Source organism: Caretta caretta, chromosome 16 (genome assembly GCF_965140235.1).
Source record: "Caretta caretta isolate rCarCar2 chromosome 16, rCarCar1.hap1, whole genome shotgun sequence".
NCBI classification, from domain to species: Eukaryota; Metazoa; Chordata; order Testudines; family Cheloniidae; genus Caretta; species Caretta caretta.
The window spans coordinates 7,596,658-7,622,235 of record NC_134221.1 but is presented as its reverse complement, the minus strand read 5'-3'; the positions used below and the strand labels follow the sequence as shown (position 1 = coordinate 7,622,235).

The 25,578-nt window shown below is 43.2% G+C and overlaps 1 protein-coding gene across 11 annotated transcripts in view; it reads right to left on the bottom strand.

Annotated features, from left to right (window-relative positions):
- CACNA1B (calcium voltage-gated channel subunit alpha1 B) overlaps nucleotides 1–25,578 on the bottom strand; it is a 480,390-nt gene that overhangs the window by 64,913 nt on the left and 389,899 nt on the right. For all 11 annotated transcript variants that reach the window (XM_048822713.2, XM_075120535.1, XM_075120538.1 and 8 more), the window contains 9 exons: nucleotides 22,744–22,840; nucleotides 20,549–20,709; nucleotides 18,887–19,024; nucleotides 17,734–17,935; nucleotides 16,833–16,997; nucleotides 15,569–15,679; nucleotides 15,344–15,427; nucleotides 3,819–3,935; nucleotides 52–117 (listed from right to left, as the gene is read on the bottom strand). In XM_048822713.2, coding sequence (XP_048678670.1) covers nucleotides 52–117; nucleotides 3,819–3,935; nucleotides 15,344–15,427; nucleotides 15,569–15,679; nucleotides 16,833–16,997; nucleotides 17,734–17,935; nucleotides 18,887–19,024; nucleotides 20,549–20,709; nucleotides 22,744–22,840 — 1,141 coding nt within the window. The remainder of the gene's footprint in view (nucleotides 1–51; nucleotides 118–3,818; nucleotides 3,936–15,343; nucleotides 15,428–15,568; nucleotides 15,680–16,832; nucleotides 16,998–17,733; nucleotides 17,936–18,886; nucleotides 19,025–20,548; nucleotides 20,710–22,743; nucleotides 22,841–25,578) is intronic.

Genomic DNA, 25,578 nt, shown 5'->3' with positions numbered 1-25,578 from the left:
GCGTCAGCATGGCAAATCTTAGATTTTTAGATATTGAAGCCAAAATGTTACCTGCATGCCAATAATGGCATAGATGAAGAAGAGCATCGCAATGAGGAGACACACATAAGGCAAGGCCTGTAGAAAAACCAACGGAGTCAGCATTAACAAAGCAGGGCCACAGATTAGCCAACAGTCTTTATTCATTATTGGTTAGCCTGGTGCTTCTTCACACTGTGTGTGGTTTCGGTGAGAGCACTAGCAAGAGAAACTGGAGCGGTTGCAGCACAAAGGAGACCTTCAGAAGATACACAGCTGGCAGCAGGTCTTGCCTTATTACAAACCATTAGGATTTTTTTATAGAGTTAGTTTCCCCCAGTGTTATATTGCATACATATCCTTGTGAGTAGACAGAACCTACCCAGAGAGGAAGCAACAACAGACTGCATGGTGCGTACTTTAGCTTAGTAATGACATACCTTGGCAGTTCTCAGGCAAAGTTACACAATGATAAAATAGCTATTTCTAAAAAAAAATTTTAAAAACTTAATCTGAGAAAAATACATCTACAAAGAAGCAAGCATTGGTTTTAATTGGGCAAAAAGTTACGCTGGAGGGAAAAAGAAAAGTTTCCCAAGTTTTAGTGATAAATCATTAAGGGCTAGACCATGACTCGGCCTAGATGCCCCCTCTGAGAGTTAGTATGAACCCAATCTGCAGGCCACCAGGACTTTGCATGTGGGTGAGCAGGTGCAATGTCCCTGCTCACTCCTCCCCCTGGAGCAGATGGGAGGGGAGGAAAATGGGTGGAGCTGCATCCCCTCAACAGGACAGCTAGCACCAGCATGGTGTGAGGGAAGAGAGACGCTGATAAGGGGGAGCTGTAGGTGCTCAGGATCAGGCTCTTCACTCCCCTGTGCCTATGTTTCCAGCCACGTAAAAAATGGGGACAATAATATTGTTATTTGGAGGGCTGGGCACTCAGACCACCTCATTGGAACTGTGGGGCGTGATGATCCATTCAGGCTAAACGAGGGAACAATTAAATGCCCCTTTCTTTAGTGAGAGCTGAAACAAGGGAAAACCATCGCCCGAGGTCAGACCACATGCAGTCATGAGCCATGCAGTCCAAGGAGTTTCCTGGGATTCCGGTAACAAATGCAGAGGTAGGAGACTGATTTGATTGCAGCCGTGGGTGAGAGAGAGAGAGAGAGGAGCAAGAGAAACACCTCAGAAGCACAGAGAAGGGAGCAAGGGAGCCTGACAGATTGCCAAGGAAGCACTTGTAGCATGACCCTGGGAAAGAGCTGAGAGAGAGGCCTTTTGGGCTGAGTGCCAGCTGGAAAGAGGCTTGGAAACTGCAAGCAAAGAACCTATCTCCTGCTGTTTGATTCCTCCTGTGTTCAGGGAAACAGGCCTTCGTACGTTCCTTGTAAGTAAACAGGATCATACGAATGAATATACTTGACTCCATTGTCGATTTCTCCTCCCAATGGAAACAACATGCAAGACCCCGAAAATCAGTGAACCACTTGGGCCAAAGGGGGTAACAATCCTTATCTGCCTCAGGGTGGAGTTGTGAGGACACGTTCATTCATGTCCGCAGTGCTTATTGAGACCCTCAGATGGAAGTTGCTACAGAAGTGCAGTATATTATCAGCAGGCAGTGGACACACACTTTGGTTTCCAGGTCAAATCAATCAGTCTCGGATAGGGTCGTATATTAAGCAGAGTGCAGCTTCTCCATACACGGCCATCTCTCTTGCCCCCCAAATGTTTCGGGTCATCTGACTTTGTCCTGTATCATTACAGATGTTACTAGTGATCTTGCGACTATCCGGCTCTCTTAGAAGTCCAGCCAGAGTATTTGGCTCATGCAACTGCAACTCTCTCTCTCTCTCTCTCAAGACCAGGCCAGGTGACTTGCTCTGTCTGTGGCAGAGGTTGATCCATCCAGACCCAGTGTCTCCTGAGTCCCACTCTTGTATTTTAACTACAAGCCCGTCCCTTCCACCATTCTGTGAGCACCGGTTGATTTCGGAGGAGGCACATTCTCAGTCCAAGGGTGGGAGATGTTCTTGGTTAGTTTTAAACTGGCTGCTGTAGCTATGCTAGACTAAAACCCTCCCCCACCCAGCCCATGAATTGAATCCTTAAGGAAAGTGCTATCAAACAAACGCCATGGGGTGTTTATTTTAAAGCATACCAGCCATCGCAATAGACTCTTTAATTACGTGGCCTGACACTTCGGTGAGAGCAGAAATGTTGAAGGTGTATTTGAAACCGCCAGTTTGCCTGCCCCACGGTTTCTCAAAGGACTTTAAATACAATCTCCTTGTAATGAACTCAAGTTCCAGCTCTCCAGGCTGCAGCCTGCACAGCCCCCTGCTGCCTTCCTTCTCACATGCACCACGAAGCGTAAGGACACTATCCCCATCTCCATCCTCCGACACCTCCCCATTTATTTCCAAATCTAGTTAAAATGGCTCTCCTTGTTTTTAAATCCCATGGGGGCGGGAGCGGGGGCTCGCTCCAGCCTGCCTCGTAACCCTTCTCCTGCTCTCAGGTCCTCTCAACAATCCTTTCCCACTTCCCCTAGCCCTCTAGCAATGCCCTTCACCCTCTCTTGCTACTTTTGGAGGAAGTTTCTGCTATCGGGAACATCCTGCCTCGCTGACTCCATCACATTCCAAACCGCAGTTAAAAACATGCTCCCTCTGGACTTCATTTTCCTTTTGCAGTTATTTGTGGATTAACTCTGTAAGGCATTTGCAGGGGGGCAGTTTGCATGGAAGGTCCTAGACAAAATAAACCTGTATTATTGTTCTCAGGGCAGCTCCTGCAGCACAAGCTTCCATGCAACGATCTAAAGCATCAGCTGTAAGACCTCAAGCTAGAGGGAAGCTATATACACAGTAGAAAGCCTGACAGATGATACACAGAGCAGTACATCACACACTCTGCTATAACTCAGTGTACGCACCTAAGTCAGGGTGGGGGGAAATGCTGTTAGCTGCACGTGGATATGGGCTAATGGATAGGTCTGCCACGGATTCCCTGTATCGCTTGACATCTTTGTGCTTTACTTTCCCGACTATAAAAATGAGGATCATGACACCTTTCTTCCTTCATAAAGCACTTTGAGTCCTTGGCTAACAGGAGAATGTAAGCTCTTTGGGGCATCTTTTACTTATGTGTTTGTACAGCACCTAGCACCATGAGGCTGGGGCCTCTACCACAGTAGAAACAATCAGTAATAATATATGCAAAATATTATGATTGCAGATGGCCTGGTGACTACACTGAGGCATCCCTATAGAATTTAGGAGAAAATGATAGCCTTCCTAGTGCACAGAATTTAATTAGAGCCCTTCTACAGAATTAAAATCAAAACAAGCCCCACTCATTCTCTACATTCTATAGGTATTTGGAAAGCCCTACTACATTTTTGTAGGACCCTACTCTTTTTGCCGCTGTTAAATTCTAGAAGAGGTTTTGCAGCAGACAGAGCAGAAGACTGGAACGTTGCACTCCTGTGCTCTATTTCTGTGTCTGCAACTGACTCGCTTTGGGGCTGATTTTCCAAGGTGTTGAAGGTTTCCAGCAGGATCCACTGTTGTCAACGGATGTTAGGGATACTTAGTGCTTCTGAAAATCAGACCAAGGAGGACCTTCGTCAAGTTAATTACCCGTTTTACAGACAGGTTATCAAAGAATTGCCTTCTAGGGATGCTGAAAAGCTTAGTTCTTTAGTATTTGATGTCCTCAGCTGGAAGATGCTACAGAAGTGCAAAGCATTAACTGATCCCGCTCTGCTCTCGAGCCTGGCTGCCACTCACCTTAAAAGACTGTACAAATGTCCAGAGCAGAATGCGGATGGTGTAACCCTGGCGAAGAAGTTTGATGAGTCTGGCTGCCCTGAAGAGCCTCAGGAAGCTGAGGTTGATGAAGTTGTCCTGTGGAAAGTAAAGGTTTTGTGTCCTTCAGAAATTAACGCGACTAGAAACCACAGCCCGCAAAAAAGAAATTAAAATTACCGGCTTCACGATCTAAGCAGCAAATCGGCCACCAGAAAACCTTCCAAAAGAAACATTCGTCAGTGCAGATCACTCCACATGCAGTAAGTCTGAGAAAACCCCTCTCTACAAAAGCCCCTCCCTCAGCTATTGGGTAAATAATAAAAAGAAAATTGCCCTTACACACTTTTCTTTGAATTCTTGTTTTCTTTATGCAAAGCAGGTTTTCCCAAACAGTTAAGGAAAGGTGATGGTGCATTATTATTATTTGCTATTGAGAGGGATTGTTTTGAAGTCTTGGGTGGGCTCATTTTATTTCTATTAGAGTGAATCCAATGTAAGCCAAGAGAGTCTACACCAGGAGCTACCATTAGCCTCTTCCATGACAAAGGAAGAGATCAGCCAATCCACTTTAAAGTGCCCTCCTTTTAGAAATATTTACACAACAGGTGATAGGACAGGATCCTTGCTGACAAGCATTGCTGGGACATGATCATTATCTTTAGAAGCTGAGATCATTTGTAGACTAGAGTGAATTGAGAGAAGACTGAATGTTCAACAGCAGGGGTTGCCCGTAGGAGCCTGCTGACTTATTAATGATTCATAAATATCCCTTTTAAGGTGGATCAAATAAATGTCAGGGATTTTGATTTTGATTTGATTGTTTTGGTTGATTCTCCTCCTCCCTTTTCTTTTATTGACAAAAAATAGCTCATCTAACGAGCTAATCTAGAGGGGGGTCTTTCCAAAAGAAAACATGCAAAAGTTAAAATAGGAGGGCCGGGGCGGAATCTAAGTAGATTAAAAAAAATGTCCCCCTGCCTGCACTGATCCCAAATCTCATGAATGTGAAACTTTAACCACAAGAATTAATTTGACTAGATTAACTACATAAAATCTCACCTAGTATTAAGCGATGGAGGGGGTGACACAATCATAAGGAGGCCTTGTAGCTAAAGATGAGTCAGTATAGTCTTCCCCTTGTTCCATCCCCCCCACCCCACATCATCTTTTACCACAAGATACCTGCTCAGATTAAAGTGACTGAACGCTCTTGTTAATTTGGGTGCATAGCTCATGCTGAGTTTTTAGGCGTTTGTTTTATCTAGTAACTTATTTAAATGCCAGCTCAGCAATTGGGCCAATAGCGCTGCATTCCACCGATACCATCAAGTGGTTCAAGAAATCAGTTTCAGACATGCACTTGTTTTGTGTTTAAAATGCAAGCAGCTCAGAGTTAGGCATATACTGTATGTCAGACTCAATCCTAAAATAAAGAGAAAAGAGAAAAGCACAGAGATGTTCAATGAAAGAGCGGACAACACACTCTACAACGGAAGGCAGCTCATGGCAGGCAAAACAGAAGCAAGGATTCTCCTGGGCTGCTCAAGGTTAGCAAAACAGAGAGGATTTAAAGATTATTTCTTAAAACTATACTTTTCTGTAGGTTACTGTTCCTTCATAAAATACCAAGCAGAGCTCAGCTCAGCATTAAAGGCCATCTGTGGACAGGAGTCAGATTCTGACTGTGGTTACAGCAATGTAAATATATCAGAACTTCACTGATTTAATCTAGTCTTCAATCTAAACACACACGGTCTAGGCTTTTGAGTGGTCAGTTGCATCTGTGCATAGTGGGGGTGAATATCACCACTGGAATTGAGGCACACTTCATACTGACCTTGTGCAGGCCTGATCCAAAGCTCAATGACGTCAATAGGGGGACTCCACCTTATTAGCAGGTATTGGCTCAGGTCCCATCTGATGACATAAGGTGCATGGCTTTGGAGAATCAGGCCCTTAACTCCCATTGATACAATAGGTAAATATGGTGTGGTATTTGGGCCAAATCCTGCACACACAAACACACACATGACTAGCTCCTCATATAAGTAGTTCTGTGCACATCCAGTAAGTGTGAACAGGATCAGGCCCTGAGTTTATAAAACATTAGAAGTGCATTTATACAGCATTTCACCCCTAAGGATTATTACTGCATTTACCTGGTAGTAAAAATGCTATAGTTTGTTTTGTCAAGACTCCAGTTCATCATCATCACAGGTAGCTGATATGATTAACATTTAATCATAGAATATCAGGGTAGGAAGGGATCTCATCTAGTCCAACCAACCAACCCCCAATTTTTGCCCTAGATCCCTAAATGGCTCCCTCAAGGATTGAACTCACAACCCTAGATTTAGCAGGCCACTTCTCAAACCACAGAGCTAGTCCTCCCCCCCTACCATTTGTCTTGATCAAAGTCATGGTCAGCATTGCATTAGCTAACTCGATTTTTCACTCTACGGGAAAACACAGGACAACTGTGTAATGGTAAGAAGTGCTAGCTGGGGGAAGTACAGGTGAAAAAGGAATAAGATCTCTACAACATGAACCTGGTCCAGGATCGGATCTTCAAATGTGCCTCAAGGAGTTAGGCACCCAACTCTCATTGAAATTCATTGGGAGTTGGGGGGCTAACAACTTTCTGTTTGTTTGTTTTTTTTTAACAGATCCAGGATCAACAGTTGCTTTTCCAACACACCTGCCACCATTTCACAAATTGTAATAAAATGAACAGCCCAGAGGGGGATCACTAGCAACCCAGGAAAATCCTACTTTATCAACAGTTACAAAGCTTTTGAGGGATGGTTCTCCATGCTATTCACTGGTTGGTAACATTACACATGCAACTATGACAATCAAAGGGGTATTGCATGTGTGTTACCCCTCAGTACACTGTAGAAAACCTGCCCCTCATTGGCAAGAGTGCCTCAGCAGTTATTAGAATTGCATGCAATTAAAGGGGAAACTCCACATTGCAATATTTCTTGTGCTCAATTGTTTTTGCCTTGATTTTCCTTCCAATTAACTGTATGTGACATATGAATGTCATTCCTGTGGATTATTTGTTTCATTCTTGCTACCCCCCTTTTTCTGTTGCACAGGTGCTGAAGACTGACTACAGTGACATTATTTTAAAGTATTAGCTTTTACCCATTCCCATGATATAAAGTTATTTACTATATTTAAAAGCAGAAAAGTGACCACAAATATGGCATCCTGCTATTGTCCAAATCTGCTCCTTCTGCATCTACAGCACCATCTTGGCTTCATTTGCAGACAGCTAAGCTGTTGGCAGTGTCAGCAGAGGCAGTAAAGATGCAGAAAAGCAATCTGTATTTTGTTCTGCTCTGGGTATTGGCAGCAAAACTACTGGCTAAGTTAATTCCAGAAGCTTTTATTTGAAATGGCAGTGGTGACGCCTTATGCCACAACTGAATTCGTTCCCACGGACTATCATATCGATGTTAGTTACATCTAACAGAATGATGAAATCAGTGAAAATGACATGAGTGGGCTGCAGATGCCTGCTTTTTTCTTTCAGCTAACTTATGCCAACACTGTCAAAACTGAATTTGGCCCAGAGATATAACAGAAAACAAATGGACTGTAGCTTTAGGGTATGTCTACTCCACCGTTTGAGGTGTGGCTGCAGCTCGGGTAGGCATACCTGCACTGACTTTAGCCTACCATGGATAAATACAGCAGTGAAGATGCAATGGCTCTGATCGTGGCATGGACCAGCAACCTGAGTATGTTGCCTGGATTCCAGATGGGCTTGTACGGCCCATGCTGCTGCCGCTTCACGGCAGAAACGCGATCAGTCTTCCTTCAGATTAACGTTTTTTCCAAAGCCATGCGCCACATGTGGCAGGAATTTGGCCTTGAGGACAGAGGTCAGCCTTTGGGTCTTCAGTGCTGTGATTGGGATATCTCGGGGAGCCTTTACTGCACTTTAGGGGTGAGAGTTGGGAACTAACATTTCAACTACATCTCTAAGAATGAGAAGCAACAAAACTATCTTTAAGTGTGTGAACAGTCTGAAATGTGCAGAGAGAAGGGTATGATCTGCCAAAATGCACGTGACTCTATTAATATTAAGGGGAAATGACCAGACCTTGGGTGAAGTCTTTGCTTCGTTGAAGTCAATGGAGAACTCTCACTGAAGTCAACAGGGCCAGGATTTCACCCTATGTATGCGTAGAGGGGGTTCTGTCATTTCAGTCATGTTGTTTCTTGTGGCCCTGATCCTAGAAAGTGAAGTCAAGGGGATTCCACCAGCATGGCAGGTTCAGCCCATGGAGGGTCAGGATCTAAACCACTAAGCTGCACCACGGGTAGTACCAAAGCCCACATTTTCAAACATGGGTGAGCAAATTGCACGGGAATAAATTGTGCACTCGCTTGTTGTACATTCATAGCCTGCTTTTGCACACACAAATTGGGTAGTGCAATCATGGCCTTATACCATTACTGCTGTAATAATTCAAGTTACTGTAAAGCACATCAAGAACGCGCCTTTCAGATTTCACCAAGAAAAGTCTAGAAAGGCATCATTTGAACTTTACATTGCTTTTGCTTCTCTATTGCTTCCCGGAAGACAACTTCCTCCCATGACCCTGCATTAAATGGTTATTGAATGTGTGTGTTTGCACTCTGTAATGGAGGCCAAAGCTAATTTAATCTCTGGAGAAAACCGCAACCATGCAACAGAAAATCCAGATGGAAAACTAACACAGCTGAAAGGGAGGCTGACAGATAAAATGCATGTATTTTTAATAAAACCCATTTCCTTATCTGTGTTACTAATACCACCCTGGGATTATTAAACATGGAATAGTTTTTAAAATGTATTTTTCACAATCTAAATAGCTTTCTTTTTGCATTTGCTCATCTTGGGCAAATAAAACGGTCTATGCTTGGATTTCCTATGAGCCGATGGGAGTTAGGCACCTAATGCTGATTGAGTTTCAATGGGATTTGGATTCCTAACTCCTTGCAACCCCAGCCTCATTTATTTTGTTTAGAGCGGTTCGCTTTTGTTGCTAGTTACTGTCTCCTAGATCTCATGGGGTGGCAAAATGGTAGCATGTTGGCTTTGCAGTGGACGTTCAAAGCCAAATAAAGTCAATGTTTTCACTAATCTCTTTTTACTTCAGTGAAATTAATTCTAGATCAGCATCACTAAAAATCTTTGCCTTTCAATAAGAGTTAACCAGTGGGTTTAAAACACCCGGCATTGTCCTTTTAAATGGACCACTTCCTTTTTCACAAAGTCCAACAAATCTCAGTATAAAATAGTGGTTGCTTAGAACCTTAAATTTGATTCTATCACCTGCAAAATAAAGATTTCCCAAGCCAAACAATCTTCCCTACCCCAGGTCATATGAAAGCCGGTATCCTTCCAACTCTAATTCAGTCCTCCATGAAAATAAAGCAAGTGTCAGTTTCCCCTTTATCATTATCAAGTGAAACAACAAACAGCAAAAAATGGGCTATTGGTAACTTTATGTGCCTCATGTCACCAATTAGCCGAGGGGAAGAAGATGCACAAGAGAAGCCAGTTGTGAGGCACGCTGCAGACAAACAGTGAGGCTTTCCACTAGTGCAATCGGAAATCTCATCAAAATGAAATAGAATTAAAAATAAAAATAATAAAACAAGAGAAAATAAAAGCAGAGAATTAAATAATTGTTTAAATTCAATGAAACCAACCGTGTCCTATATGTGATGTTTTCATGGATGAATATTTGCAAGATTATTTACAAATTATTTTTTGAGCAGCAGGTACACAACATACAGACGGAGACATGGTTTTCGCATTGTATGTTGATTGGATGGCGTGATTCAGCAGGTAGGTACAGAAAATAAAGAACAAAAACAGAAAACAAAAGAGAAAATGAGTAATCAGGACAAGCAAAACCAGAAGCTCTGAAAATTTCACTAGAAAAAAATTATTGGATTTTGTTTTTTTCCCCTTTTTTTAATGGTAATTATACAAATTAAAGAAATGCTTCACATCAAAACAGATTTTGAAACCCTAAAGGTAACACAGACAGTGTGGCAGTTATTTGCATTTCATTTTGTAATGCAAATTAGGAAACAGTTCACAAACACTTTTTATTTTGTTTTTTTGTATTTCCAGGCAGAGAAATAGATGTCAGTTTCACATATGCTCACAGCACCTCCTGCAGGCTTACTGCATTCAGAAGGACTGACTTGTCTTTAACTCCACCTAATTTACTTAGGTTATTAAACCAGGGGAAAACTGACATGTGTGTTTTTGCCTAAGGAAATAAAAAAAAAAATCCACTGCATTCACAAAGTAAATTACATACAACGTGACTAAGAAATTAAAAAAAAGCAGTTAATCAACACATTTCTTTTCCTTTTATCTTTACTCTTCAGTGGTACAAAAGTGCTGATGCAGCAAGGCTAGCCAGGTTAGCTGGTTTAGTTGGCTTGGAGAGTGTTTACAGTTGGAAAGTTGAGGGAGATTGGCCAAGCAGGAAACTGGAATCATTGCACCTATTTGCAAGCCAGATCTATCTCTTGCCCATCTCTAGTCACAGTTTGCCAGTGATCTCAGGGTTGGTCCCACAGAGGAGTCCTTCCCCTATGGAGAGTGGGAAGGAATTCACTTTCCATTGTAGGGACCCATGAACAGAAATTGTGCTGAGTTGAGGATGGCCAGGATGTCATCTGGGCAGGGGTCAGCAACAACTGTCCGTACACAGACACAAGCATCCGTGGTAAAAATGTGGAGGTCTGTCGTAATTTTTCAAAAAATGGAATGACTGAATGACATAACGACCCCCAGTATCAGTCACTAATTACGGTAATTGTGTCAAGTGTCCTTCGCGCAACATGGTGGTGCTGACCCCTGCATCTGGACTTCTTTGTGCCCATGTTAAAATAACAATATGTAACTTCAAGCTGATAACTAGTTAGGGCTGAGCACCCATGCAGGCGTTAACTAGTGGTGCCACACAAATGTCCATACTATTGCTTACATCCTGCTGAGAGTCTTGCCCAGAGGAAGGCCAGGCTAACAACAAAAGGGGCATTTCATCCAATAAGGAAATTTGGATATAGATCTTTGGAAAATGGCCTGAGAACAAAGTCCCTTTCCTTTCTCTGGCTCCTGCAGTTTGTATAACACCACAGCCTTGATCCTAGAAGTGCATGCATCATGCACAAGGGTTGCTATATTCCAGACTATGCATGAATAGAGATGACGTGTGACTTCACGTCAGGCTAAGCACTAGCTGCATTCTTCTATGCTGAGTCAAAGTAGTCCCTTTGCCACCCACACTCCTTTACATGCAAGAGCACAAGAGGCAGGAAAGGCCTTGGGCCTGGAGAAAGATTAAACACAACTGAAGAGATACGTCCTGAAGTATGCGCCTCAAATTTCAAATGAGGCACCACACTGCCTGCACCCCTCTTAAGATTTGTTCCAGCTCCTAGGTGGAGTTATTGGTGTCTGCCCGGCAGTGCTCTCGCTAAAGCAGGGCAAAATTCCCTCACTCTCCTTGTTCTTTACACCATTTTTAAGTTGGTAACATTTTCAAAAGAAGCTCAGTGATTAGGAGCCCAGGACCCATTGAAATTTAAAGGGACAAAGCTGCTTAGGCCCAGATCCTCAATGATCCTTACCTAACTTCCGCTGATTTCAATGTTTGCTTAGAAGTGTAAAAGAAAAGAGAGCTTGGATCAATTTCTGTACTGCACTTCCAGGAGATGGAGTACAGCTGGGGCAGCCAAGAAGGAGCGGTACAAAGGCGTGCTCCACATGCCCTCCAGATTTTGGGATGTTGCAGGGGCCAAAACAGCCCTTGGTGTAATGCAGGCAGCCCTAGGGCCTGTTCTAAGTTACAGCTACCTGTGTCTGTACCAGGGGAGGTCAGAATGGCTATAGTGCTGTGTGCGACAGCCTTGCCCCCCCAGGCCTGGGTTTGTGAAATGGGGCCATAGCAGGGGGCTGAATCCCTCCTCTTGGGTTCCACCCTGGGTATCACAGGCTTCTTTGCTGGTGGAGAAGGAGGAAACGTTCTTGTGCAGCCGAGCCCCTGGTGCCAGGTTGCCCAGATTGCACACAGCAGGATGAAACTACAAAAGCACGGTTCTGTTTGTGAATGACACACTGAAAACTAGAATTATTTATTGCTGTTAATGTCCTGTTCTAGATGTCATTTATGGAACGCCATTTCAAAAAAAAAAAAAAAGTGTCATTAAGCAATGGTTTCATGAGATCTGCATGCCAATGTCACCCTTAAGTGAGTTAAGCTGCTTTCTAACGTCTCTTCAGCCAGCTTTGTGTGGTGCCTCAGAACCATTAGCCCCCTGATCCTGTCTGAAGTTTACAAAAAGATGTGCTTTGCTTAAAGGATTGTTCACCAGAGGCTACAAAGCTGTTCCATAACGATGAATAGGTTACTACAGGCAGCGACAAACTGGAGAGAGTTCAGAGGACAGCAACCAAGATGACAGAAACCCACTGAGGACAAGGTTGAGACAAGCGAGCATATTCAGTTGAGAGAAAAGAAGAGTAAAAGGGAGACAAGACAACTGTAGACAAACACTTATAAAGGCATGATTAAAAGAGAGCAGGGATTAAAATAGGTTCATTAGTCAATGGATATGGAACAAGGGGTAATGGGCTGGAGCTGAAACGGGGGAGTTTAGGTTAAACGTTAGGGAAACATTTTTAAGAGCAGTTTTGCAACACAACTTGCAGCCAAGGGAAGCTGCAGAACCAGTGTAGCTGGAAATGTTCAGACACCCCTCTCTGAGGGGGAGCTAGGTACATTTAGTTACTCTTATACCAGGAGCCTCTAAAATGCAACTTGGGAGCATCAATGAAAAGTGTTATGGGTGCTTGAAAGTTTGGCTTTTTTGTATATGACCATCTTCTGATGTAACTTACACCATCCTTTAAACCATCCAAGTATTTTGCCCTCCATACTTGACGGTTAAACTTGAAAAAACTACAGTACAGTGAAAGACTAATGCAGGCATGCATATTAAATCATTGGTCATTCCTAGCACATTGTATTTTCAGAATTACTAAGGGCTTGTCTACATGAATATTTAGCTCGCAGCAAGCTGGCGGGTGTATCTACCCCGCACTAGCCTGCCGTGGACTGTCAGCATGAACCCTGCTGACGTGCATTAACAGTTCGGTATTGTGCATTGATCTCATCCTGTTGCAAACAGAACTAGATCAAAGCGCACTAATGAACTGTTAATGCGTGTCAGCAGGGTCCAAGTGGACAGTTAGCTTGTGGCAGGCTAGTGTGGGGTAGGATCCACACCTCAGCTTGCCATGAACTAAACGTTCTCATAGACAAGCTCTAGATAAATCTGTTACAATTTGAGTGTGAAATGTAGTATTTGTGCGGAGAGCTGCATGCGTATTTACCCATCTATGTTATGATTACAGGAAGCTCTATATTCCATCTCATTGCCTGCTGAGGGTCAGACTGTGGCTGGCCTCTCCATGGCGATACAGGAGAAGAAAGGTGGGAGCATTGAGCTTTCCCCCCAGCACTTTTCCTGCAGAGCCAGGCAAAATTTCAATCTCTGCACTCTCCTGACAACAGATAGTGCTCCATCCTAGCAATGGCTGGAGTGCAAACTACCCCAAAATTGTGGGAGGGAGAAGAAAGAAGATTGACAATGGGGTAAACTTTTCCTCCCCAAACGAATCACCACCCCCACACCAGCCAGTTATGTGAAAGCACAGCTGCTTCCACAGGGTCTGTGCAATGGATACACTGTCCTGGGATATTGCAGCTTTGCACCATGCATCGGTAACAAAGGCACAATTGGCTCAATTCTGTAAATGAGTCCCTGGGACGGGACTTCTTAAAGTAAGGGAGAAAGGTCTGGGCTCTCAGTACACACAGAAATATCTGAAAACAAGTCTCTAAGGGCTAGTTTACAGGGCAAATTACGTGCGGCAAGCCAGAGTGTGCATATACAGTGCACCAGTTTCCCGCGCAGTAACATCCTGAGTGGAGACTGCTACAAACTACTGAAAGTCGCAGAGTGTGGTTTGACATACGACAAGTAGAAACCAGGACATTCAGTGAGCTGGACAGTGTGCACAGGGGATGTTAGACTAGCAGGTGTGCTGTAGATTCACAGCCTGGCTTGCCGGGTAGTAACTTGCCATGTAGATAAGCCCTAGGAGATGTACAAGGAAAAGTTACAGTGATGTATGTTTTCAATATGCACAGCTAAAACAACATCAGAATGGGATGAAGACAAGCAGCTAAGATAAGAATAGTTCATAAACAGGGTTCAAAACCAGGTTCTCGGTATGGGGTCATTGTTCTTCCTTGCCCTTATGAAAACGTCCTATAGAATTTAATAGAAAGTTGGAAATTTTTAAACTATCCTAAAAAATTCCTTAGCAGTGATGTAATTGTCTTACATTGTACAGCTCAGTTGGTAAGTTCTACAGAAATTATCTCATTCTCTATTACATTATTTTAATACTAATTTCTATGGAAACCTTTTATGTAGATTTTAAAAAATGAACAATGACCCCAACATGGCTAAACTAAGGTTGCAGACAATGCTACTGTTCTAACCCTCCTCCTTCCTGGTTTGTCACCTTCACTCTTTTTGTCCAATACAAAACATAGACTGAAAGCTCGAAGGGACAGAGAACAGCGTCTTTACATAAGAACGGCCATACCGGTTCAGACCAAAGGTCCATCTAGCCCAGTATCCTGTCTTCCAACAGCAACCAATGCCAGGTGCCCCAGAGGGAATGATCAGAACAGGTAATCATCAAGTGATCCATTCCCTGTTACCCATTTCCAGCTTCTGGCAAACAGAGGCTATCCCTGCCCATCCTGGTTAATAGCCATTGATGAACCTATCCTCCATGAACTTACCTAGCTCTTTTTTCAACCCTGTTATAGTCTTGGCCTTCACAACATCCTCTGGCAAAGAGTTCCACAGGTTGACCATGCATTGTGTGAAGAAATACTTCTTTTTGTTTGTTTTAAACCTGCTGCCTATTAATTTCATTTGGTGACCCCTAGTTTTTGTGTTATGAGAAGAAGTAAATAACACTTCCTTATTTCCTCTGAGAAGCTCCTAGCACAGTGTGGGACACTACTAAACAGAAACAATCGTAATAACCCTCTTTGGGTTTCCTCTCCATTAAATTCTATCGGACTTTTCCATGAAGGGGTAAAAAAGGCTCAAGGATGGGATCCTTTCATTAAGTGAGAAAGAGACAGCATTTCCTAGCACTGCTACTAACATTGCCATTCTCATCAGAACTCCTTGTAATGGGAGTCTTTAGCCAGACAGTGTGTTCAGCCTGGGAAAAAGAACAGCTAATGTGAATGGGCCCCCAAAGCACATCATCTCATGAGGAGCCTCAGAGGTAACTCCAGGAAATAGGTTGGTGGGAAGGAGACGTGAGGCCTTGACAGGGCACAGTTTTGTGGGTTAACAAAGTGACTTTAGCAAATTGCACTTACCGCAATCTCGGTTACTAAAATATCAGTAATACTTCCCAATACTGTTACGAAATCAAAGACGTTCCAGGCATCTCGGAAATAATTCTGCAAAATAAAAACACAAGATAGGAAAATTTAAATCCCTAAATTAAATTTGGGGTTGTTTTTTAATCTCTGTGTCATCTCACAGCATGAATGTTTGATGCGAAGGGAAAGCAGCAGAGGGTAAATGAGAAAGGAACGTACCAGTACACCAAAGGCAATGATCTTCAAAACGCATTCCATTGAAAACATAGACGTAAATACAATATTCAGGCATTTCAACATTTCTTCATATGCGTCTGGAGCACCATAGAACTAAACCAAGAGGGAAGATAGGCTGTTACAGGAAGGCTTTTTATGCTGATGAAACAATGTTCATAATTGACTTGCCTGACTGTAGGACTCTTGATTGATTTAGGGCCAGATTCTGCTTCACTTAAGGCCAGATCCCGGTCTACGCTATAGATCCTTTGTGTCATTCCAAAGTCACAATGGGGTCATGACAATATCTGAATTGGGCAGCTGAACATTCCCCTAGCACTGGAGAATCTTCTGCTGGTGTAGGACCTCCTCACAAGTAGCAGGTACCCTGGAGGAGTGCTCAGAAGGTTAGAAGAAAAGGAGTACTTGTGGCACCTTAGAGACTAACCGATTTATTTGAGCATGAGCTTTCGTGAGCTACAGCTCACTTCATTGGATGCATCCGATGAAGTGAGCTGTAGCTCACGAAAGCTCATGCTCAAATAAATTGGTTAGTCTCTAAGGTGCCACAAGTACTCCTTTTCTTTTTGCGAATACAGACTAACACGGCTGTTACTCTGAAACCTGCCAGAAGGTTAGAGTGTGCCCCGAATGCTGCTGCACCCAAGTGATCTCCAGCAATGTAACAGCCACTGGGCTCATCTGAGGCAGCTCCAACTTACGCCAGGGATTGCGGGAGATCATACATGTCATACAGACACCTCTGCCTCTCCCTTTTGGGTGCTGTGGTGAGAGAAGCTCACCCAGACCCAAAGATTCTCCATCTGGTGCAAATCTGAGTAACTCTGTTGACTTGAGTTGTTCTGGATTTCAACCAGTGTAAACGAGAAGTGAATCTGACCCTTAATTAGGAGTGAGAGATTTGTGGGGAACAACACGTTATTAGAGAACTGAGTCCCAATTCCTCTATAAACAGGCATAGGGGAGTGCAAGAAGAAGTAGTCTGAGCTTTCTGCCTTCGTATCTAAATCATGGTCTGGGGAGCTCCATCTTACCATGGTCCACGTCCAGGCAATCCTGTCTTCTTTGGTAAGGACTGCCCAATCAACAGTACTGCGGCCGAACCAGTGACTAGGCAACATCAGAAGCTAATCTAGCTCTTGTCACATCCATCTTACTATAGTGTCTCAAGCACGTTGCTCCTATAGCAAATGCCACATTTTCTAGCCCACATGAAGTCAGGAAGAACTAACAACAGCTCACTAACCTTCATCATCAGCACAATAGTATTGAGTGCAATCATGACCATGATAAAATATTCAAAGGGAGGGGACACCACAAACTTCCACATCTTGTACTGAAAAGACTGCTTGTTTTGAGGCATGTAGCGGGTCAGTGGCCTGGCACTTATGGCGAAGTCTATGCAGGCCCTCTACAAAACAGGAACAAGGGGAAAAAAATCAAAATCGGCGGGGGTCATCCAGTAGCCAATGTGTTCATACGAAACAGGTTATCTTTGAGAGCACGGGTGAGGTATTTTGGGGAGGGTGGACTGAGTATGTTTACCACATAACAGCTGGGCACAGAACGATTGGCTGTTTGGAGGCTGGCGGGAGGCACTTGGGGGATGGCAGAGAGCAGCAAGCAGTGGGCAGGCAGGTGGCCTCAAGGCCGAGGGCCGGAAGAGGCAGAATGAGAATGAGGCCTCGGGGGAAGGGGCAGAGGGGAGCAGGGCTTCGGGGCGGACCAGGGGTGGAGCACGCACCAAGAGAAATAAAAGTCAGGACCTGTGCAAACACAGAGCGCAAGTACTTAACACCATGCTCATCTGTCATAGGGAGGGGGGTCCACAGAGACATGTAATTTTGTTTAGCTGCTCAGGTCACGGTGTAGCACCCTATTCAGACATGTGTGGTCTCCATGGGCCACGCATCCATGCAAAGGGTTAGGGGGCGGCAACTTGATTCTTTCAATTTCATATTCAACACATCTCTCACTGTGGTCATTGATCGCACAAAGGTTAGGGCCTCCCTCTGTTAATAACTGCTGTAAAGCCCTTAGTGCTGGTGATGGTAGCTGTGGGATTTCATTTGTAGCAAAGTGGTCTGAACCAAAAAATGCCAACTCCCAGTATGCAAGGGGTTGCTGAATTCATAACGCCTGGATACCTCATTTTTTTCGAGACTGCACTCCGACATGACTTTATCGCCTTGCTCCTGGAAGGTGATGATGATTAACGCCACAAATATATTCACAAAGAAGAAGGGGAAGACAACAAAGTACACCACGTAAAAGATGGACATTTCCATTCGATAACCAGGGCTGGGACCCTGCTCCTCATAGGTAGCATCCACCGAATGCTTCAATACACTGTAATCAAATGCAGAGAGAGAAGAAAAACAATTAAATTAAGTGCAGGGCACAGTACCAGTGATAGCTCTAGATTTACTTGATACCAGAGGCTTCCCTGTGGAGATTCTGCCTTACATGCATGGGATTAAACTCATTGCCACCTTTGCAACTGGGAAGGAACTTTCCCTTACGGGCTAGGGGCACCCTTTCTTTTTGCTCCATTTTGGAATAAGGGATCATTTGTTAGTGTCCCAGCAGCATATTTACCATGATCAATTTTCTCTGATTGCAAGGAGAGGGGATACTTTGGGGTCTGAATCCTTCCTCTCTTCTTCCATGTGTCACTATGGATGAAACAGCAGCAGGGGAAAGACTGTGAATAATCTGCGATGCACGCTGCCCTGGGAATATGTGGGCCACTGAGGTTTTCATTCATTATTTTATTAGGAAGTGGGGCATGGGTGAAAGGGGTTGCCTGCCACATGAAAGAGACTTCCAGGTTGCATTTTAAACTACTATTTCCCATTAAAAGCCAAGCAAAATAAAGTAGTAAGCATAACAGGAACGATAGTTTTGAGCCAAAAAGCCTGGAATGCTTTCTTCGTGGGTCACCATGTTCCTTTCTCCCCCAACCTCAAGGTCAGCAGCTTTTGTGAACCTCTTAATCTATTTCACACCAAAGAAAGCAGCGCAGATCTGAAGGAGTGAGCAGACAATTATTTATCAAAAAGTGCCCAGGAAACACCACTGTGCAACCTCACAGGGATGTGCAGAAAAATACACTCAAGTCCTGCCCAATGCTGCTGATTCGTTTAACATTTGTGTGAGGAAAACCAGACTCCTGGCCGATAACGAATTCCCCATCCACTTTGCACAAGTCGTCGATTGCTTATCCGTCCCTGACAGCTACGAAGAGTTAGCACTGCATCTCAGTGGGGTCAATAAACCCGACAAACTTCACGTACTTACGTTGGCCACCCTTCTCCTGTGGAGACCGTGAACAGTGTTAACAGAGCCCAGAGCACGTTGTCATAGTGAAACTCATACTTTTTCCACTGCCTGGGCTGTGCCTCCACCTCACTCTTCTCATAATCCAGATACTGACCCCTACAAAGAAGAGCAGAGGTTTGAAACAAGTGAGGTGACCAGGCTCCGCAGCAATCTATTAAGGACGATTATCGTTATTACTTGTATTGTAGTAGCGTGTGGGAGCCCCAGTCTCAGATCGAGGCCCCATTTGTGCTAGGCACACTACAAACGCAGAACAGAAAGGATGGTTCCTGCCCCGAGATTTTATAATCTAACTAAAAACTAAAAGAGCCGTAGAATTTTAATCTCTGCGCAAGGTGCAGCAGAGACTTGAATCCACAACCTTGGGCATGGGAAGGGAGGACCATATCCCTAGGCCTGCCAGTCACAGTTGAAAATTACTAAGGGCTTGTCATCACTACGATGGTAAATTGGCTGCTAATGAACTAATGCTGCGGCGTCGATTTAGCGCGTCTGGTGAAGACGTGCTACGTCGATGGGAGAGCACTCTCCCATCAACATAATTACTCCATCTCAACGAGAGGCAGAAGGGATGTCGACAGGAGAACACTCTCCCGCACACATAGTGTGTGGTAGACACCACTTTAAGTCGATGTAAGTTACGTCTCCCGGGGGGGTGTTTTTTTCACACCCCTAAGCAACGTAACTTGTATCGACTTAATTGTAGTGTAGCCCTAAGACAATGCTTACAATTAAGAGGACTTTGTCAATTACTTAGGCTTGGAATAGTCTGATCCATCGCAAACTGTCGCAATATAGTGGAGAATATCCTCTGGGTTCTAAATATCTGTTTGAAGACGAATCCACTATTCAGCCAATGAGAAACTGAAAATACAAACCCCAGAAATACTGCTGACATGTGACCTCATAATATATTTGCTCTGCTGCTATAAAGCTAGAGTAACCTACATATCACTGTTCCAAGCGCTGTTGCTGACATTACTGAAGACATTCCCAGATGATGACAATCATCAAAGAAAGAAGCAAGCAAGGAGGAGCATACTGGCTTGTGATGCATAGGAACGACATAAAAACCACTGTTAAACGGGAAAGGACAAATCAGGCTGGAAACACGAGTCTTCTATCATATTAGTGCCAACAATGGCATTTAAACTTCTTAACTTCTTACTTATTAACTACAATGTTCAAATAATAGTGCTTCAAGAAAAAAAAAATTCATTTTAAAAATCAGAAAGGCAGCTAGCCAAATTAGCCACACAGGCCTTGATCCTTCAAACACTTACGCTTGTGCTCTACTTTAAGCACATGATTAGTTTGAAACAAGTCACTGCAACTACTCAGACTTAAAGTTAAGTGTTTGACTTTGCAGGATCGGGGTCTTAGACATTTAAACTATTAAAAACGAAGGGTAAAATTAATGTCTGGTATAACTCTGTTAAAGTAGCACTCTTATTCAATGGAGCCACACTAGAATTAATTGAACCCAGAATGATGCGACTTTAAGTCACATGGAGTTGGGAGAGTTATCACCATCAAGGGAACTCCGGAAGGGATCCAAGATTTCCTTCCTGCAAGCAATCCACAGCTGGCTTCCAGGATTCCCTGTCACTCTGCAAGTACCTGCAGTCCTTTTCTAGCTCCTTGGACTCATCCGTACAGTAGAAGAATTTGCCTTTGAAGAGTTGCACAGCAATGACAGCGAAAATGAACATGAAGAGCATGTAAACAATTAGGATATTGAGGACGTTCTTCAGGGAATTCACCACACAGTCAAAGACAGCCTATAATGGTGGGGTGAAAAACAGGGGAAGAGGTGAGGGGAGAGAGAGAGAGGTATCTCGGCATCTAAACAGGAACACATAGAATTTTGGATCAGGTACCTGATTTATACAGTGTCTGTCAGGGAAGGGTTTCTTTAACTTGCACACCAGATGTTTGAAATGTCTAGTTCTACTAATACCCACTTCCTGCAGTTCCATTCTTTTTCCATGTTGCAAGAGTTTAAACCATGTGACTGAATTCTGTGATATTGCCAGTAAAAATGGCAAATATAATAACCAGTTGTCTATGTAAATATTAGCCCCAAGCAAATATTTTTATAGCTGGATGAATAACTGTAAAATGTAGATGTGACTAATCTATTCTATGACTGATAGGGAATAGAACTTGTCAAATAAATTACTCATTAAATATTATTTGAACTGTTTGAATGATAAGAAAAATTATTTCATGATAAAATACCAAAATGCTTTGAATAAATAACTTGTAGCAAATAATTCAACCAGCGTTAACTATTAAATAATTTAGTTGGCAAATGTAGCTTGTGAACTGTCTGCAAACACTTTTTGAAAGTATTTGTTATGTGGTATTAGTTGCCAAATCATTTCTGCAAATAGCTGTCGGCTTACAGCATGTTCATGAGCAGTTTGTGGTGATAATTCAGTGTAAGGAATTCTGAGTGGGATTGGTTAGTTCTGCTTGGACACACAAGACATACGGTATTGTTGTTCTGAATGTAATTCTTAGTATCATGTTTCTGGTGCAAGCACAATCCAGAAATTCCAAATTCACTTTCTTCAAATATTCTCTAATAATCCCACAAAACTCTCAGTTTCGGTGACCAGTTACTAGTTTCCAAGGAGCAAAAGAGGTATGAAGACAAGCAATATGAATTAAATTTCTGATTCATATAAATATTTACTGACACTGTTTAGCAGTAGTCAACCCAGTCTGGCAAATGTAAGTTTGAACATAAAGAATTTGTTTAATAAAAAGCCAGTGTTTCTTTGCGTTCCAGAGCAGAAGAAAATTAACACTGCTGATTTCAAAGGCCACAGAACAACACATTTACATTTCCAATCAACTAGCCTTGGTCTTCTGCACAAGTTTCAGATGAATTTAGCACATGTGAAAATTAAATTGGCTAAAATTGAAATGATCTGAACCTGAACCATGTGGATTTGCATAAAACAGGCCCCAGACGAAAGCTAAACCTGGTTTATATTTTGGGTTATGTTTAAAAAAATTCGGCTGATGTGGTTTCACAAAAGCAAAAGCTCTTTATGGTTTTGGCCCATCTCTAATGGAAAAGATCCGTACTGGTGAGCGCACAAAAACACTGTACAGCCAATAGTTCCTGCACTGAGTCCCTACAGTACACAGCTGGTTAGTTCTATAACTCTTCCCACTCCACAATTCCAGTGGCGGGCTATTCTTGAACAGTTTTCAATCCATTCTTGAAAAATGGTAAATAACTAAGCTCAGGCGGCCAAATTCATTCAACTTGTGACTCGGGATTCCAGACATGAAAGGCTATTGATGCTAACGCCCTGCATTACACACTCCTAAATGAAGAGATGAACAGATTAAATTCCTCTTGACTCAGTGGAAGATATCCACAGACAGAGCTGAGCAAAACGTGCAGTGTTCATGGCGTACAAGTTGTGCAGTGAAAGTGAATGCTCCAGGAGTTACTTTTTCCACACTACAAAATTTCAAAAAATTGTGTTAAATTTGTACGTTGTGTTTTGTGTGGGTTTCCCCATCCCCAACCTTCATAAGGGTTATTGGAAAATTGAACGTGGCATTTACTGTGAAACCAAAAGACCTTTTAACATTTGATTAAAATGTACAAAACTATTAAATGAACAGGGGAGGTCTTTTTTAATCTAAGTAAAACTGGCAAAAATTAAAATCAATTACAATAAAAGAATAGGTCTATACGTTACCCACTTTGAGTTTACACAAGAAATTTTGCCCACAGCCCAGCCTGCCAGTCCCCAACAAAGAAGAACTGTTTCCTGTTATTCGCCAACCTTTAACTTGGGCAGACGCTTGATAGTCTTCAAAGGTCTTAGAACTCGCAGGACTCGCAGTGACTTGATTGTGTTGATGTCTTTGCCTTTGCTTCCTCTGAAAGGGGAATGAAAGAAGAACAAAAGGAAGGAGTTTGGTTCTAGTGGGGCTCATATAAAGGCCTGCAAATACCCAGATTTTTCAGATTTGGAGCCAAATTTTTCCCCTTGGATGCTCACACGGGGAGTTACAGACAAGCATCCGCTTGAGAAGCGTAAAGCAATGTACAGAAGGAAAGCTGAGGGCAGAACTTGGCCCTGAGAAAGTTTAACTGCTTGTGCTCTCCATCCCGGCATCACTTCCCAGCTATTCAAGCCGTGTCACCAGGCTCAGAATCCTCCCTTTCCTCTCACCAGTAGGAGGGCAGCAGAGGATGTCTGGTTACAGCAGAGAGGAGAGAAGCCAGAGCACATCAGCATAGCTGCAACCACTGGTGGGAGAAGGGGGGGAAAGTCACATCTGCCGTACCCAAAACATTTCTGGCCTGTGTTACCCATGTCACCGCCTCTTCCCACAAAGCCAGACATTTCCATGAGACAGCTCCCATCCAATTTGTCAGGGAAGCTCTCTTAATGGTCTGGAGATAATGTTTTCCTTAGAATAGGCAGTGAATAGAAGGAACTGGACCTTCCGGTAGGTAGATGGACAGCACGTCCTACCTGGGCAGAATAAGCTTTCCATTTCTGCATTCTGTACAGCCATACTATCGCTCTCAGGTCTCTTTTAGAGGACATGCTACCAAGACCATGCTGAGCCATGTAATATGCAGACATATTACATGCCTGAAACAATAACAGTGTGATTTTTCAGGCCATGCATGCAGAGGTTGGAGGTCACTTCTCTTTTACGAAAACCATATGCAAAAGGTTAATAATTTATACAAACAATACTGTTACTGTTCATTTAGCTGCCATTAATGGGGAAGGGGAGGTTTGATGGGGAGATAGAGCTCCTTCTCCAATCCACCCCCAAAATAAAAAAGTAGGGCTTTTTCTGAAGAGCTGCAGCTAGGCCTTTTGTCAATCTGCTAGTACAACAATGCAGTTCACCTTCATTTAGTATGGCGTGAGAATGAGATGGAAGACTGTGGATGGAGCTGAACTTGACTACAGGCATGGGTTTAAGGGCTGATCGAGACATAAACTTGCATTGAAATAACAAAAGGCATGAATGAACAGTGCTTTGAGCAGGCTCCCTGGCTCCTCTCCGCTCCCCACATTCAGCTTCCATTCCCCAGTGGGAAAGCATGTCAAGAAAAACACAAATAAGCCAAGAGACTCAGAACTGCACAGCATGGGCAGTGGCAAGTTCAGACTTCTCCCACACTGCCTCATTAGTAAGTACTTAACACTATTCTGGAGGAACCATATCTAGGGGGAAGAGGACAGCTCAAACTTTATGGCTCACTCAAGCCACTGACCCTGCTGAGCGTGGTGATGGTGAGTTTTGTCACTTGGCTCCATTAGTCAAGAGAAACCAACAAGTCATTTCATATGACCAGCTGAGCAGAAATCAGAGGGTAACAACTTTTGCTCGCTACTGAACAAAGTGGATTTGCACCAACATCTTAGCGGTGAATATACCCATGTCCTATTTGAAATCTTTTTCTCTACCTAGGGTGACAGTCTGTATCCCTATGTTCACCCTTTCTACAAGGCTATGATAAATCTGGTACAAAGTGTGCCTTGTAAGGTATCATTTGAAAACTCATAATCTGCTGAACATTATTGTCTTGGTAAAATGTGTAGCAACAATGTATGTAAATCTATAAAATTCTATTGTATAAGACATGTTCCAAGTTTAGAAAAGCAGGCACAAACCAGTTCCTTAGAGACAAAAGGCAAACTAACACCTCAGCCAGGGGTCAACAAAATCAAATAGACCATCACCTGGTTAAGCAGCCATTCTTTGTCAGGGAAAAGGGTGAGAGTGAGAAATTTACATGTTGGCAAGGAATCAGCTGGATGTTCCCATCCCACAGACATTCTGTCACCTGAACCCCAGCTGGAGAGGATTCTCACAGAAGAGAAATGCCATAAGAAAGGGGAGCAAACACCTCAGATTACCTCTCTCCCTTAATCTCTACGCATGGCATCAACACTTGAAAAGACAAAGGAAGCATTATTGGACTGGGGGAGAGATCCTGACGGGAAGATTAATCTAATAAGACTGCTACAGCATGTGGTCAGAGAGACTTTTGCTTTGAATTCTCTTAGCTTGTTAAGTTAGGTGTTAGTTTGTGTTTTACCTTTTATTTCTTTGTAACTAATTCTGACTTTTATGCCTCCTTACTTGTAATCACTTAAAATCTTTTTTTTTGTAGTAGTTAAACTGATTTTATTGTTTTCTCTAAACCAGTGTGTTTGGATTGAAGTGTTTGGCAACTTCAGCTGGGATAATAAGATTTGTGCACGTCATTTTCTACGAATGAAATGACGGACTTTCTATGAGCCTGTATTGTCCAGGAGGGTGCTGGGCAGCACATCACATACAAGTCTGGGACTGAGAATTTGCTGATGTAGCGCTGTAATATAATTCATGGCTGGCTGGCTGGCTAGCTATAGCGCTCACACAGTATAGCTGGGGGTGATTTATATGCTGTAGGCTGGGTGTGAGCAGGGCCAGGCGTGGTTGCTTTCACAATGAAGCAGTGTAAAAGGCACCCCAGGTTAGAGAATTGAGGGGACATAGCTGTTCAGCAGTCCAGATTGTACCCTGGGGAATGTCACATCAATCATTTCTGTTCATTTACAGTGCACGGATAAGCAGGAGAGACATAAGGAACATTCAGAATG